The following is a 17,912-nucleotide window of genomic DNA, read 5'->3' as shown; positions in this document are numbered from 1 at the left end:
TCACCCCCTCCTCCCCTCCCCATCTACAACCACTTTATTTCCATCTTTTTCATTATCTCACATTTTTTTCTTTTCCCTTTTTACCCTTCCCCTACCCATCCCACCTTCCCTACACCTTTAGCTCCTTTCTTCCCATTTCTCAATGTCAGTAATCTTATTAGGATCGTCTGTATTATTGCAGATTATTCACACCAGAGAGACTATTCGGTATTTACACATGTGTGCCTTATTTATTTCACTCAGGAGTATATCTTCAATATGTATCCATTTTCCTATGAATGAATCTAATTTCTCATTCTTTATGGCTGAGTAATATTCCATTTTATAGAAAAACCACATCTTTTTTATCCAGTTTCCAACGGATGGGCAAATAGGCTGTTTCCAAGTTTTAGCTATTACAAACTTGAGATGGCTTTATTACTCAAAGGATGCATGAGACAAGCCTTCTTTTCACCCAGTCAGCTTCCCTTCAGAAACAGTCAGTACCAAGATATAATCACCATTATTCCCAGCTTTGTAGTTTCAGAAATTAAATTTTTTAATACAACTAGAAGAAATTGGGCTACAAAGAACTGTCTCACATTGACAAAATCTAGCAAAATTTTACCTATACGGTACTATAAATGAGTTTAGGTGGTGCATTTGAATAAACTTTTAAAAGTTTTAATGCATGTTTATTCTTTTTCAAAAGTGGTTCTACATTCCATCCCCAGTCCAAAAAACAAAACAAAACACAACAAATGGTTCTACCTTAATATCTCTGTGAGACTTCAAAGTTTTTTGAAATATATATTTACTCATGTAAAATGATTTAGTTCAGAGGAAAGAATTAGGACTTATAAATACATTAATAGGGGCTGGGGATTTAGCTCGGTAGTTCCATTGTCTGCCTCACAAGTGCAAGGTCCCAAGTTTGATCCTTGGTACCAAAAATACATACATACATACATACATACATACATACATACATACATACATACACAATACCTTAATGAAGATATCATGTGAGATTAATAAATTAAAATTCTAAGCAAAGCTATAAATAGAAAGTTAAAATATGTATACAGATTGGAAACATTTTGTACTATAATAATTATAAAAATACATAGTTTTGTAGTTGTTTATACTGGAATTGTACTAAGTTACAGCTCCACTAGTACAACTATTTTTCCAAATGTCTGTCACTATTCTGAGAGGCAAGAAATTAATTGCCAACTGGACTTGTGACATTTTTTTGTTCCTCTATGAATGACACAAATTTATTAGAGAAATAAGAGAATAAAATTCTGCCTCACTTCCAGGAAAAGGTTATTGAACTCCTATTAGAAAAAACTCTTTCAGTCTATACAATTGATTGTGGGGAAAAAAAGGATGGCCATATTGAGACTTTACTGGCATATAGGTAACTGCCTAACTTGAGAGAGGGTGGAAGTACCTATCGTTTCCACTTTCCCAAAGACAGTGGATGACAGCTGACTGATCAACTTTTTGTGTAGTGTAAATCAGGAGAAGAAGAAAATATAGAAGGAAAGATTAATTAATATTGCAAAACTTTGCCCTCCTGACATTGTGAATTTCCTTATATACTCTGCATAATTAATAATTTGTAGGTATACATATACTTTTCTTTCTGGAGTTCACCTAGTAAGTAGTAACAATGAAAAATTAAACACCTCAAAAAGCCTACTGAATATTGATTTTTAAAAACCCAAACAAGCTTGTTTTCAACAAAAGCTACTTACCGGGGCAACGGCATGAGCTGGAGGTTGAAGAGGCTATGTAGAAGTTTCAGCCAAGAGCTGATCACCAACCTGGATCAGATTTCCCACCTGTTTGCATCCCACATAAACATTACAGAATTGTTATGGCCTCTTTTGGTTTATTCAGGTAATCCGATCGTCACATTGACCGTAGAAACCAAATTAAATACAAATCAATATTCTCTACTCTGAAAATAACACAAAAAAGAAAATTAAAGCAGCAGTAATGTTTTGGGAATGATGTAAAGATCCTGTACTAATGCTTGATTGATAAACTTAAACCCTCTTCCTTCCTCTTTCTTTTTTTTTTTTGTCCTGGTTCTAGGACTAAACAACAAAGAGTTAGTGGCTTCCAGATGCATAAAAATAATGCAACAAAAACAAGGACCTCTAGTATCCCTGAGACAGCTTGGCATTTCTTCTGCCATCTAATTAGGAGATAAGAAAGTAGCTTGGACTATCCAGGAGGCTGGGTGAGTGTGGAGAGCAAAAGGGCAGTAGACTCATCCTTTTTGTATTATCCAGACTGTTCTGCAGAGAACTGATTTCACACGTCTGGCATCTTGTTGTAACCTTTGTTCCCCCACACATTTCACAGAGGACTGAGAAAACTTAAGGGAACATGGAAGATTAGAAACACAATTATCAATCCCATGGGGGCCAGGGGAAATTCACATCAGAGCAGAAGGATAAGCCTGATAAATTTCCCCATCATTGAAGTGCATCCAGTTTCCCCAGTGTTCTTCAATGGAATATTTAGAGGCCAGAGATATATTTCTCAAAAGAGAGCAATATATGAAAGTAAGTCTTCAGCCCTACTCAAAGAAGCACTGAGTCAAAATTTTGCTTTTCTTTTCTGGCACTACTGTGCCTCACAGGTTCCAGAGCAAACAACTAACAGGCATTGAAATGTAGTAAAGGCAAACATCAAAAGGAAGCAGCTACAAGGAAAACGGAGCCGATACAAAAAATAAGGACCTAGAGCCCTTAAGGAAGAATGTACCAGTGACTTAGAAATAGGCAGTGCTGTGTTGATATGTGTATCAAGCAAAGGAGGAGGGCTAAGTCTCGGGGGAACAGGGTGAAACATGGTTCTTAATTACTTGGGTGCAAATATAGAAAGTGTTTAGAAAAGTCACATGCAAAGTTTTAAATTTATCCTGTAGATGATGATTGAAAGAATTTTTAACAAGAGAGTGTTTTTTCAAAATTCATAATGAAAGCACCATAGGAAACAGATGAACAATGGGTATGTACTCTCTTACACAGTGAGTAGCACAAACTTCTGCCTTTGTCTTTGACAAAAAATTTCTCTTTGGGAATTCCCTGAATAATTTATGATGAATTATCCATGCATCTTTCTGAGATGCTGGTATATTATTTAATCCTCTCTCTTAGCAAAATATTTACCCTGGTATTTTTTAACTTATTAGACCAAAAAGAATCAACTAGAGAACTTACATTCAGGATCATGAAAATGTTATTACCCTGGCACAAATAAATTCTAACAACTGAGACCATCAAACATTAAGCTAAGCACTTACTTCATCATAAGCTAATATTTTAACACTGATGCTGAGCAATATAGCCAAGATTATCATTATTTGAATGAACTAACGTGAAAAAGTGTTTCCTGTCCTGAAAGTATTTTATAGCCTCAATCTAAACTTTGCTAAGAGATCACCTTCTCCTCTTTCCTGAGGATATAATAGGGAGTACTGAGTTTATGTTCATTTCAGTAGGGCTCAACTTGAGTGATGGCACCATGTGATATGGGTGTGATCTCTGCAGTGGATTTATTTTGGGATGGCAGCGGAATGCAAGCATGACCAGAGCCTGTAGGATGAAAGGACTCATTTTTCAGTAGTGGAAATAAAGTTGTGGAGTCAGCATTATAGGACAGATTATGCAAACTATATGGAAGATGCCACCTATTCACATACAGACTACCTAAGAAAAACATCTGATTTTAACTCTGAATAATTAACAATTGTAATAAACCATTGAGTGATATTTTTATACAAGGGTAATATTACATACTGGTAAGTAATAGTGATTATGCTGGATATTTAGACTATTTCTAAAAGGAAGAAAGGTTAAAATATATTATTTAGTGGTAGCTGAAAGGCATTTTTGTTTTGTTTTGGTACCAGGGATCGAACTCAGGACCTTGTGCTTTCAAATGAAAGGCATTTTTTAAAGGGGAAAAGTAACATGTATTATCTCGAGGCAAATGCAAAATGTGACATAAGTAATTAATATTGGGCTCAATGAAAGCTTATAATTAGTGAGATATCTGGTGACAGTTACTTAATATGATAAAAATTTATTATATTAAGAAATAATAGGGCCAGGGATTTAGCTCAGTGGTTCTGCTGCCTGCTTCACAAGTGCAAGGACATGAGTTTGATTCCCGGTACCAAAAAAAAAAAAAAAATCATGGGATGTTTGTGACAATTTTGACAGACTAAATTTAAAGGTGAAATTTCTGAGAGAGAAAATGAAGCATGAATGAGAATAACCTGTTTTTTTTTTTCTTTCTGGATACTTCCAGTTTCTTTGAGGAGTTGAGTTTCTTGGAGGGGAGGATTATAAAAATTCAAAACAGACCATGCTTATAGCAGTAATACCTTATTAGAGTGAAACTAGAAACCAACAGCAAAAACATACATAGATACAATAACTTTTTTTCTCTTTTGTCCTATTAACTTTTTCATATAAAAGAAACCATACAATGTTCTACATTGTGTGTCTGATTTACTTCACTTAACATTATTATTTCAAGATGCATTCATTTCCCCACATATGATTAATGTTTATTCTTTATGGCAAAATAGTAGGCATTGTGCATAAATATCATATTTTCTTTATCAATTCATCTGTTGATGGGCATATAAGCTGTTTCTAAGATTTATCTATTATGAATTGTAATGCTATAAACACGGGTATATATACATCACTATGATATGATGTTTTTAACTCTTTCGGGAAGATACCTGTCATGGCTTTTATCTAGGTATTCCCCCAAAGTCTCATGTGGCCATAGCTTTTCAGGGGTAGCTGGATATAGAGTGTGTGATGCAGAGGTTAAGGATGTGATGCTGGGATTGATTCGTGGTGTAATACTAGGATTAAGGGTGCCCCACCCTGGATGTGAGTAGAGCAGGTAGCCTAGACAGAAACAGAAAGAGGGCTGCTGTTGCTACTGCTTTTTGCATCACTACTTCACTGTTTTGCTGCCTTCTGCCCACCATGAACTATTTCTCCTCTGTTATGCCTCTCTGCCATGCCACCTGCTTTGGAGCCAGTCATCTATGAACTGAAACCTATACAAACTGTGAGCTACAATAAACCCTTCCTCCTTTAACTTTGGTTGTTGGGTAGTTTGTGTCATCAATGGGAAAATTAACTAAAAGGACAACAGCTGCATCAAATAGGACTACTATTTTTAGTTTTTTGAGAAAATTTCAATACTGATTTCCATAGTGGTTATTTATATTCCCACCAACAATGAAGAAATGTTCCTTTCTTCCCAGAGCCTCACCAGCATTTGTTATTAGTTGATTTCTTTTCTTTTCTTTTTTTTTCTTTTTTTTTGACAGGGTCTCACTATGTAGTTGTGACTGACCTGGACTCACTATGTAGCCCAGGCTGGTCTCGAACTCACAGCAATCCTCCTGCCTCAGCCTCCCAAGTGCTGGGATTGCAGGTGTGCACCACCACACCCGGCATTAGTTGATTTCTGGATGGTAGCCATTCTTTCAGGGTTCAGATGGAGTCTCAATACTGTTTTAATTTGCACTTCTCCAATGGCCAGTGATGGTAAAAATTTTTTTTTCATGTATGTGGCACCTTTATTCATAAACTCAATTCTCTCCACAATTCTGGTCATAAACCAAACTGGACACAAATCAAATCAAATTTCCCCATAAAGTCAACGTTGAACTTCACCATTGAATTTGATTTGCTTCTCATCCAACTCAGTTTGCAATGAAAATGATGAGAAGAATCAAGTTAGTAAACCTAGGTACCACTGTATTTGTGGACCAGTTTATTTCTTCATCTGAGAAGTGTCTTTTCATTTGAGATCCCATTTTTTGATTGAGTCTTTAAATTTTAGGGGTTTAATTTGTTTAGCTCTTTCCTTCATCTAAGGCATAGTTGGCAAAATGTTTTTTCCATTGTGTAGGTTGTTCCTTCACTCTGTTGGTGGTTTACTTTGGTGTGCAAAAGCTTTCTAACTTAATGTGATCCCATTTGTTGACTCTTGGTATTATTTCTTGCACAACCAGTGTTTAATTAAGTTTTTGCCTAAACCTATGTTTTCAATAGTTTTTCCATTTTTGTCTTTGAGAAGATTAAGTGATTCTGTTCTAATGTTGAAATCTTCAATCTATTTTTATTTTTGTTTACTGTATGGTGAGAAGTATGAGTCTAAGTTCACCCTTCAGCCTATAGACAGCCAGATCTCCTGGTACTATTTTTTTAAAGAGGCTATCTTGCCTCCTGTGAAGGGATTGGGTTCCTTTATCAAAAATTGCATATCTCAGTGTGCCTGGAGTTGTTTCTCTGTCTTGTATTCTATTCCAATGATCCAAAAGTCTACTTTTTTACCAGTACTACGCTATTTTTATTACTGTTGCTTTATACCGCTATAGATTTTTTTAACATGAGATTTAAGATTGTGATGCCCCCTGACTTGCCTTTGTTGTCCAGAATTGTTTTTGCTATTCTAGATCTTCTGTTAATTTTAGAATTGCTTTCTCCAGTTCTGTAAAAAATGTTATTGATATTTTGATTATGATTGCATTAAATATATATACCGGGTTTGGAATTATGGTCATTTTAACTATATTGGTTCTGTATGTCCAGGAAAAGGTCTTTCCATTTTCTGATATCTTCTTCAGTCTCCTTTTCCAGAGTACTATGGTTTTCATGGTAGCATCTTTTAATTCTTTGGTTAGGTTTATTCTAAGTATTTCAATTTTCTTGATGCTACTGTGAAAGGTTTTTTTTTTTTTTAATTTTTTGAGACAGGGTCTCACTATGTAGTTGAGACTGACCTGGAACTCACTATGCAGCCCAGGCTGGTCTCGAACTCACAGCGATCCTTCTGCCTCAGCCTCCTGAGTGCTGGGATTACAGGAGTGCACCACCACACCCGGCTGAAAGGTATTATTTCAATAATTTTCCTCTCAATGATTTTTTTATTGGTATGCAGGAACACAATTGATTTTTTAAGTGCTGACTTTGTATCCTGCTACGCTACTGAGTTTGCTTATTATTTCTAGGAGTCTTTTACTAGAGATTTTGGGTTTTTTTTATCTAGAGGATCATGTCATCCACAAATAATGGTAACTTATTTTCTTATCTATATCACTTTCATTTCTTTCTTTTGTCTAATTGATCTAGCTAGTATTTCAAGAACTATGTTGAAAAAAGTTATAACAGCAGACATCTTTGTCTTGTTCCTGATTTTATTTTATTTTACTTTATTGGTACCAGGGATTGAACTTGTGTCCTTGCACTTGTGAGGCAGGCAGAAGAACCACTGAGCTAAATCCCGGCCCCCTTTTTTTAAAACTAATTTTCTTTTTTGGGGGTACTGGGGATCGAACTCTGGACCTTGTGCTTGCAAAGCCGGCAGCGGCACCACTGAGCTAAATCCCTGGCCCCTTATTCCTGATTTTATTTATTTATTTATTTTTCCTCATTGAGTTTATTGGTACAGTTTAGGTATACAGTACAGTTGCATTCATTGTTGGGATCTTGTACCTTTACATGACAGGTCTTGGTTCTCATTTTTCCCCTTATCTCTGCCCTCCCTTCACCCCTCCTCCCCTCCTCCTTTACAAACACTTCATTTCCATTTTTTCATTTTCTCATAATTTTTCCTTTTACCTTATTAGCTTTCCCCTACCCTTCCCACTTTCCCTACACCTTTAGCCCCTTTCTTCCTATTTCACATTGTCCCTTATTCCTGATTTTAGAGGAAAACCTTTCAGCTTCTGTTAAGTATAATGTTGGCCATTGGTCTGCTATAGATGATCTTTATCAGATTAAGATAAGTACACTTTATTCCTATTTTCTTAAGGGGTATTGTCCTGAATGGTTGCAGAATTTTGTCAAATGCATTTGCTGTGCCATTTTAGATGATCATATGGTTTCTGTCCTTTCTTCTATTTATGTGTTGAATTACATTTATTGATTTGTGTTTGTGAAATCATCCCTGTATCCCTGGAATGAGTTCTATTTGGCCATGATGTATCTTTTTGATGCTTTGTTACATTTGGTTTGCCAGTATCTTATTGAGGATTTTTGCATGTATGCTCATTTAAGAGATTGGTCTGTGGTTCTCTTTGTTGGTTGGGTCCTTTTCTGGTTATAGAATCAGGGTAATGCTTGCTTCCAGGAATGACTTTGGGAATTCTGTTTCCCTTTCAATATCATTAAAGAATTTGAGGAGTATTCATGTTAGATCTTCTCTAAAGTTCTTGGAGAACTAGGCAGTGAATTGTTTGGGACCTGGGGTTTTCTTAGTTGGTAGTTTTTAAAATTATTTCTTCAATTACACTGATGGATATTGGCTTATTTAAAAGTTTTATATATGTTTTTGGTTCAGCTTTGGAAGTTTGTATGTATCTGGGAATTTATCCATGTCTTCTGAGTTTTCCATTTTATCAGAGTACAGATTCTCAAAGTAGTTACCAGAAATTTTCTGGATTTCAGAAGAATCTGTTGTGACTTTGCCTTTTTCATTTCTAATTTCATGGATTTGGGTCTTTTCTTTCCTTTTAAAAATATGATTGGCTAGGGGTTTGTCTATTTTGTTCAGCATTACAAAGAACCGACTCTTTAATTCATTGATTCTTTGTATTGTTTTTTTAGTCTCCATTTATTAATACCTGCTCAGATCTTTATAATTTTCTTCCTTGTACTAGCTTTAGGTTTGAATTGTTCTTGTCTTTCTAAGACCCTGAGGTGCATCGTTATGTTATTTACTTGGGTGTGTTTTCTTTTTTAATGTGGGGATTCACTGCTATAAACTTCCCTCTTAGGATTGCTTTCATTGTGTCCCATAGGTTCTGGTGTGTCAAACTGGCATTATCGTTTCATTGTAGAAACTGTCTAATTTCATCTGTGACCAACTGGTTATTCAACAGAATACTATTTAATTGTCATATTTTTAAATATTTTCTCTGCTGTCTTTTGCTACTGATTTCCAATTTAATTGCATTATGGTCTGATAATATGCATGGGATAATTTCAGTTCCTTTGCATTTACTTAAGCATGTTCTATGAGCTAGTCTATGGTCTATTTTGCTACCGAGAAGAATGTGTACTTTGTGATGAGTGTAACACTCTGTAAATATCTATTAAGTCCATTTGTTTCAAGGTTTGGTTCAGCTCTGATATTTCTTTGTTGATTTTTTGCCTAGTTTATCTGTGCATTTGTTACAGAGGAATATTGAGGACATTCATTACAATTGTATTGGTGTTTATCTGATTTTTTTTGTTCATTAAGTTTATTGGTACATTTTAGATATACAATATGATGACATTCATCATTGGGAATTCGTACCTTTACACAATGTATCTTGGTTCTTATTTTTTTCCCCATTCCCTTGCCTTCCTTTCAACCCCTCCACCCCCCTATTTAAATGATATTGTTTCCATTTTTTCCTTTTCTCATATTTGTTAGTGTTTGTTTTATAAAGTTTGGTGTGCCAGTATTTGGTGCATATATATTTATAATTATTAGCTGTTCCTGCTGAACCGTTCTCTTAACCAATAAATAGTGATTTTCTTTATGTCTTCTGAACAGTCTGAGCTTGAAATTCACTTGATCTGAAATTAGGATACCAACTCCTGCTTTTTGGGGGGTTCCCATGGCATTAAACATTGTTTTCCATCCTTTGATTTTTAATCTGTGAGCTTCCTTTTGAATTAAATGTGTTTTTTGTATACTACATATTATTGGGTTTCCTTTCTTGATCCATTCTCTCAGTCTGTCTTTTTATTGGAGAATTGAGTGCTCACTTTGGCAGCACATATACTAAAATTGATTGGAGAATTGAGAACATTCACATGGAGATTTATTACTGATAGGTACTGACTTTTTTCTGTCATTGTATTATTTTCCTGTTGCTGGAATCTTCGTTTCCCCTCTTTTGCTTAGCTGCTCCTCCAGCGAGGTGTATTCATTATTTTTGACATATTGGCTTCATTGTCTCTTTCTAGGATATCCTTGAGAGATTTTTGTAATGCTGGTTTGGTGGTTATGAATTTCTTGAGGTGTCTCTTGTCATGGCCATGGTAATATCTTATTTGTCTATCAACTTTAAAGGAAAGTTTTCTAGGATACATAAGTTGGGGTTTGAAGTTGTTATATTTTAGGTGTCAGAACACTTCGCTCCAGGCACTTCTGGCCTTTAAAGTTTGGGTGGAGAAGTCCACCATGTTTCCTATTGATTTGCCTCTCTATGATATTTGTTGTCTTTCTCTGGCAGCTTTTAAATTTTTGTTCTTGTGATGAACATCTGGAATTTTGAGGGCAATGTTGCACTGAGGTTTTCTTTTGGTCATAGCTATTTGAGTTTCTATAAGCCTTGCTTATCTCTGTTTCTTTATCTGTATTAGGGAAGTTTCATGTCATTCTTTCTGTAAACAGATATTTTATGCCAATTGTGTTATGATTTTTTTCACTCTTTCCAATTATTCATAAAATAGTTTTCTTTGCATCAAGTAGCAGCACTTGAATCCATTTTTCATGCTTTCTTGCTGTTTTTAAGGAGCCTTTGAGTAGGTGGTCTTTAATGGCATCATTATATTCTAGATCTGACATCCTGTCCTCACATTGGTAAGGTCTACTGATCATACTCTCAATATGACTTTTTTTGCTACTGGGAATCAAACTCACTTGAGAGGCAGGTGGCAGAACCACTGAGCAAAATCCCTGTTCCTCAGTATGATTTTTAATCTCTTGGATTTCACATTGAAAAGTTCTCATGAACTCTAATTTTTTGGTAAACTTGTCAGTCATGTTTTGTGTTCCTTTATTTAGATCATCTATTGTTTTATTAGTGTTTATTATTAACAGTGTCTTTTTGTAATAGAACGTGTTTACAGTTCATACAGTTTACAATCATCTTGGGGAGTGGTTACATGCACATGCCACTGCTTCTTTTTTGTAAAATGCCCTTCCCTTTCCCTCCTCTCCCTCCCTCATGCTCCAATTCCTCTGTCCTGTTTTTTATTCTTATTGGTATTATTAATCTTGGCTCATGTTATGGTGCATAATATTTCCACTCATTGAGGTTTTTAGGTTTCTTTACATGGAATATCCTTATTCTACTTATTCTCCTTCCCCTCCTCCTCACCCCTTGACATTGCTCTTTTGGACCACTTCCTATTGCAAGAGATACATCTCGTTGTCCTCTTCTATACATGCTTTATTGTTCCCTGTCTCTCTGTCTCTGTCTCTGTCTCTGTCTCTCTCTCTCTCTCTCTGCCACCCCTCTCATATTTTGCTCACTCAAATGAGAGATACCACACAATATTTAAGCTTATGTGTCTGGTTGATTTCACTGAACATTTTGTTCCTACAAATGTCTCAAATGTGTCATTCTTTATAGCTAAGTAGTATTCCATTACAGATAGATATCACATGTTCTTTATCTAATCATCTGTTGATGGATATGCAGGCTGTTTCCAGGATTTAGCTTTATGAATTGTGTTGCTATAAATATTAGCGTTCATGTATTGCTTAGTATTATGTCTTGAGCTGTTTGGGGAACATACCTAACATGAGGATTGCTGGGTCACATGGAATTTCTAATTTCAATTCTTTGAGAAATCCTCTATACTGATTTTCATAATGGTTGTACTACCTTACATTCACACCAACAATGAAGAAATGTTCCTTTGTCATGAAAACTTCACCAGCATTTGTTATTGTTTTATTGCTTAGTGATTGCTATTGTTTCTGGTGTAAGGTGAAATCTTAGCATTGTTTTAATGTTCATTTCTCTACACCAGAGATGTTGAGTATTTTTTCATATATTTGTTGATTATTTGTATTTCTTCCTCTGTGAAGTGTTTGTTCATTTCTCGATTGGGTCTTTAATTTTAAGTGGTTTAATTTTTTTGAGTTTATGACATACTGTAGATATTAGTCCTCTATCTGAGGAGTAGGAGGCAAATGATTTTCCCATTCTGTAGGTTGTCTCTTCACTCTACAGATTGATTCTTTTGCTGCACAGAAGCTTTTAAGTCTGATATAATCATATTTGTTGATTCTTGCTGCTATATCTTGTGCAATTGAAGTTCCTTTCCTACACCTGTGTCTTCAAGTGTTGTACTTATTTTATTTTCTAGGAGATTTAATGTTTTTAAGATTTGGATCTTTGATCCATTTTGATTTTAATTTAGTATGTGGTGAGAGATAAGGGTCCAGTTTCAATCTTCTGAACACAGATAACCAATTTTCCCAGCACCACTTGTTGATCTATCTTTCCTCTAACATATGATTTTGATCCCTTTGTTGAATATCAAATAGCCGAATGTGTCTGGGGAAGTCTCTTTCTCCCCTATTTTGATCCACATACCTATTTTTTGTTTCCGTATTATGCCATTTTTATCATGGTTGCTTTGTAGTATAGCTTGAAATCAGATACTGCTCTGCCTCCTGCTCTCGCTGCTTAAACTTGATGTGCTATTCCTAGTCTCTTCTGGTTCCATATGAATTTTAGGAATGTCTTTTCTAGATTTTTTAAGTATGCTACTGATATTTTTATTGGGACTGTGTGGAATCTGTATACCAGTTTGGTATTTATGGTCATTTTGACAATATCATTTCTTCCTATCCAGGAGCAGGGGACATTCTTCCATTTTCTTTTCTTTTTTTTCAGGTTTCAATTGTACTTTATTTCTTCAAAATGCCATATTTTAATGGATACACACTGCTTTTACTTGGCATCAATTATGATTTCATTTTGAAACAATTTATTATTACATCAGCTGGCATGATTGCTGATCTCTCCAGTCCTTTGGGGTGACTCTGCCAACAGGGGAAAGGTTCCAATCTATTCCAATTTGTGTTGCTGTATATGTCCATATAGCAATACAGAATGTGGCTCCACCAACTAATACAGCATTACCGTATCTGTCATGGAAATCTGGTGTATGTTTCTCCATTTGTTGAATACTTCGATTTTTTTCTTTTTTCTTTTCTTTTTTTCCTTTCTTTTTTTGTACCAGGAATCAAACTCAGGGCCTCATGCTTGCCAGGCAGGTGCTGTGCTGCTGAGCTACATCCCTGGTCCTAGCTCAGAACTTTATTTTTATTTTTTTCTCTCATTGAGTTTATTGGTACATTCTAGGTATACAGTACAGTTACATTCATTATTGGGATCTTGTACCTTTACATGACAGGTGGTCTTGGTTCTCATTTTTCACCTTGTCCCTACCTTCCCTTCACCCCCTTCTCCCCTCCACATTTACAAACACTTTATTTCCATTTTTTCATTTTCTCCTATTTTTCCCTTATTACCTTTCCCCTACCCTTCCCACTTTCGCTACACCTTTAGCCCTTTTCTTCCCAACTCACAATGTCAGTTATCTCATTAGGATCTTATGTACTATTACAGTTTATTCACACCAGAGAAACTACTCATTATTTACATGTGTGTGACTTATTTGTCTCACTTAGGAGTATATCCTCAATATGTATCCACTTTCCTATGAATGAGTCTAATTTCTCATTCTTTATGGCTGAGTAGTATTCCATTTTATTGAAAAACCACATCTTTATTCAATCTCCAACTGATGGGCAAATGGGCTGTTTCCAAGTTTTAGCTATTACAAACTGTGCCACTATAAACATGGGTGCACATATATCACTGTGGTATGATTCTTTTAATGCTTTTGGAAAGATACCCAGCAGAGGGATGGCTGGGTCAAATGGAACCTCTAGTCCCAGCTCTTTGAGGTATCTCCATATCGATTTCCCTAGTGGTTGTACCAGTCTGCACTCCCACCAACAATAGAGAAGGGTTCCTTTCTCCCCACAACCCTGCCAACATTTGTCATTGGTTGATTTCTTGATAGCAGCCATTCTTTGTGGGGTGAGGTGGAATCTCACTGTTGTTTTCATCTGCATCTCTCGAATGATCAGTGATGTGGAACATTTTTTCTTATATATACTTGCTGCTTTTACTTCTTTGTCTGAGAAATGATGATATGATGCTCTACATTGAAGACCCAAAAAACTCTAGCAAAAGACTTCTAGACTTAATTGACACTTTTAGAAGAGTAGCTGGATACAAGGTCAACACCCTAAAATCCATAGCCTTCTTGTACACAAATAACAGATTCACTGAGAGAGAAATTAGGGAAACAATTCCTTTCACAATAGCATCCAAAAAAATGAAGTATCTAGGAATCAATCTAATGAAAGAAGCAAAAGACCTCTATACTGAAAACTACAGCACTTTGAAAAAAGAAATCGAAGAGGATATTAAAAAATGGAAAAATAACCCCTGCTCCTGGGTAGGAAGAATCAACATAGTGAAAATGGCCATCCTACCATAACTGCTATACAGATGCAATGCAATGCCAATTGAAATTCCAACAGTATATTTCACAGAACTAGAAAAAAGAATCCAAAAATTCATTTGGAACCAGAAGAGACCTAGAACAGCAAAAGCCATCCTAGGTAACAGAGACATGGCAGCGGGTATAACAATTCCCAATTTGAAATGAAACTTCAAAGCCACTGTGATAAAACAGCATGGCACTGGCAAAGAAACAGACCTGAGGATCAGTGGAACAGATTGGAAGATACAAAAACAAATCCGGATGTACTCAGCTACCTCATTTTTGACAAAGGAGCTGACCATCCCCAATGAAGGAAGGATGGCCTCTTTAATAAATGGTGTTGGAAAAACTGGATCTCAACCTGTGAAAGATTAAAACCAGCCCCTTATCTTTCACCATGCACTAAATTAAAATCCAAGTGGATTAAAGATCTAAATATTAAAACAGAAAACACTAAACTTGCTGGAAGATAAGTCAGGCAGAACTCTTGAAGACATTGGCATAGGAAAAGACTTTATGACCAAATCCTCAGTAGCACAGGAACTAGCAGAAAGAATCAACAACTGGGATCTCATCTTATTAAAAATCTTCTGCACTGCAAAAGAAACCATCAACAGAACTAAGAGACAACCTACAATGTGGGAAAAATTTTTACTACGTTCTCCTCATACAAAGGACTATTATCTAGAATATATAAAGAACTCAAAACAATCAGCCCCCCCCAAATATAAAGACCCAATTCAAAAATGGGCATTTGAGATGAACTAGCTCAGCACTTTAAATGGCAGACAGGATTTGGTTCTGGAAGACGACCTAATGTGCTTTTGGTCAAGGGAAACATCGTGGAGCTGAAGATGAAACTGCCATTCTTGAAGCTGCTGGTTTGGTGCAAACTCCTTCCAGATATCCTTAGAAAGAGTCCTGAAAAATAAAATGGCTTCCTGTAGAGATCCTTAATCCATTCTTCCATGTTCTGATGTCCTCTTCAATCTCCTCTTTCAGAGTTCTGTAGTTTTTTAGCGGTGTTTCATTCCTTTTGTTAGATTAATTCCTAGGTATTTTATTTTTCCTGAAACTACTGTGAATTGTATTGTTTTCATAATATACTTATCATCCATTCAATATTGGTGTATACAAATCCTAATGATTTTTCTGTGTTGATCTGTATCCTGCTACATTGCTGAAGTTTGTTATTAATTTTAAGACATTTTTGGTGGAGCTCTTTTGAGTTTTCTATGTCTAGTATCATGTAATCTTCAAATAATGATAATTTGAGACCTTCTTTTCCTATACGTATCCCTTTTGTTTTATTCTGTTGTGTAATTGCTCTGGAGAAGAATTCCAGTACTATGTTGAATAGAAGTGGTGATAATGAAGATTCTTTTCTTGTTCCTGATTTTAAGAAAAAATGTTTTTAGTTTTTTTTTCCCCTTTATTATGACTCTGGCTATTGCTCTGTCATACATGGCTTTTATCATATTCCAGTATGGTCCTTCCATACCTGTTTTCTTCAGTGTTTTTGTCCTGAAGTGTTGTTGGATTTTGTCAACAGTCTTTTCTTTATCTATTGATATGGTAGTAGGGTTTTTTACCTTGTATCTGTTTATTTGATGCATTACATTTATTGATTTATGCATGCTGAACCTTTATCCTTGCATCTCTGGGATGAAACCTATTTGATCATGATGTACCAAATTTTGCTAATATGCTACATTCAAATTGCTAATATCTTGTTAAGGTCTTTTCATATAAGTTCATTAAGGAGATTAGCCTATAGTTTACCTTTTTAGTTGGGCCTTTATCTGATTTTGAGATCAAAATGATACTGTATTCCATAAATGAATTTGTGAGCACTCCATCCCTTTTGATTTCTTTGAAGGGCTTGAAGAATATTGGTGAAAAAACATCCTTAAATTTTGTTTTTGAAATTCAGCTGTGAACCTGTCATGTAAAGGTACAAGATCCCAATAATGAACATAATTGTACTGCATACCTTAAATGTACCAGTAAACTCAATTAATAATAAAAAAAAAGAAATTCAGCAGTGAATCCATCAAGTTCTAGGCTTTTTAGTTGGTAAATTCTTTTTCTTTCTTTCTTTTTTTTTGTACTGGGGCTTCAACTCAGAACCTTATGTTTGCAAGGCAGGTACAGGGCCACTAAGCTTAATCCCTGGCCCTGATAGATTCTTTATTACTGTGTCAATTTCATTGCTCATTATTGAGTTGTTAAGCATATTTATGCCTTCTTGGGTTAGTTTGGGTATTTAACATGTGCCTAGGAATCTGTTCACTTCTTCAAAATTTACTGATTTGCTGTAATATATTTTTTGAAGGAGTTATCTTCTAGATTTCTACAGGACCTGTTGTGATTTTATTTTATTTTATTTATTTTTTGGTATGGGCGATTAAACTTGGGACCTTGACTTGTGAGGCAGGTGGCAGAACTACTGAGCTAAATCCCTGGCCTATGTTTTTAATTTCCAACTGCATTGATTTGAGATTTCTCTCTTTCTCTTGTTAAGTATGCCTAGGTGCTTATCTGTTTTATTTATTCTCTCAAAGAACGAGCTGTTTGGTTCATTGTGTTTTTACTGTCTGTGTGTGTGTGTGTGTGTGTGTGTGTGTGTGCGTGTGTGTGTCAATTTAATTGATTTCTGCTCTCATGTTTATAAGTTTCCTCATGAATTTTGACCTGGAGATATTTTGTTGTTTTTTCTCAAGTATTTTAAGATTTCTCATAAGGTTATCTATTTGATCTGGCTCTGTGTTGCTTATGTGAGCATTGGTTGTGATGAATTTTCCACTTTGAACTGCTTTCATAGTGTCCCAAAGTTTTTTTAAATTGAGTTTATTGTTACATTTTAGGTATACAGTACAGTTACATTCATTATTAGGATCTTGTGCCATAATCTTCCAAAGTTTTTGATGAGTTGTACTATCATTAACATTAACTTCCAGCAAATTTTGAATTTCTTCTGTGATTCATTGTTTATTTAAGAGTATTTTGTTAATTTTCTTTTGTCTGTTTCAAATTTTCTTATGTGGTTGATTTTCTATTTTCATTGCATAGTAGTCTGCTAGTATGCGGTAATTTCTGTTATTTTATATTTACTTAAGCATGCTTTATGGATTAATATGTGATCTATTTCAGAAAAAGTACTATGTGTTGCTGAAAAGAATATATACTCTGTTTTAGAGGGTTGGAATATTCTCTATATATACACTAAGACCATATGTTCAAGGGTCTGGTTCAGCTCTGAAAGTTCTTTGCTGTTCTTTGTTTAGTTGATCTATCTCTTTGCAAAAGTGGGGTGTGAAAATTCGTTACTATGATTGTGTTAGTTTTTATTTGATCTTTCAATTTCAGAAGTTTTTGTTTTATGAATATAAGTGCTCCAGTATTTGGTGCACATACGTTTATCAATGTTATCTCTTCTTGTTGGATCATTTTCTTAACTAGTGTGTAGTGATCTTTTTTGTCTCTTCTAATCATTTTAGCTTGAAGTTTACGAAGTCTGATATCAGAATTGCTACCCCTGCTTGTTTTCCAGGC

General features: G+C 35.2%; 1 protein-coding gene across 1 annotated transcript; it reads right to left on the bottom strand.

Moving 5' to 3' along the window:
* Nucleotides 1-12,770: 12,770 nt before the first annotated feature.
* Nucleotides 12,771-12,956, bottom strand: LOC104860309 (cytochrome c oxidase subunit 7B, mitochondrial-like). The gene has a single exon (XM_033760480.1). It carries the CDS (start codon nucleotides 12,954-12,956, stop codon nucleotides 12,771-12,773), a length of 186 nt encoding a protein of 61 aa, XP_033616371.1.
* Nucleotides 12,957-17,912: the final 4,956 nt, after the last annotated feature.

Source organism: Fukomys damarensis, unplaced genomic scaffold (genome assembly GCF_012274545.1).
Source record: "Fukomys damarensis isolate Sample0158 unplaced genomic scaffold, DMR_v1.0_HiC HiC_scaffold_39, whole genome shotgun sequence".
Classification (NCBI taxonomy): Eukaryota; Metazoa; Chordata; class Mammalia; order Rodentia; family Bathyergidae; genus Fukomys; species Fukomys damarensis.
Note: the sequence above shows the minus strand (reverse complement) of the source record. Positions and strands in the feature narration are given on the sequence as shown.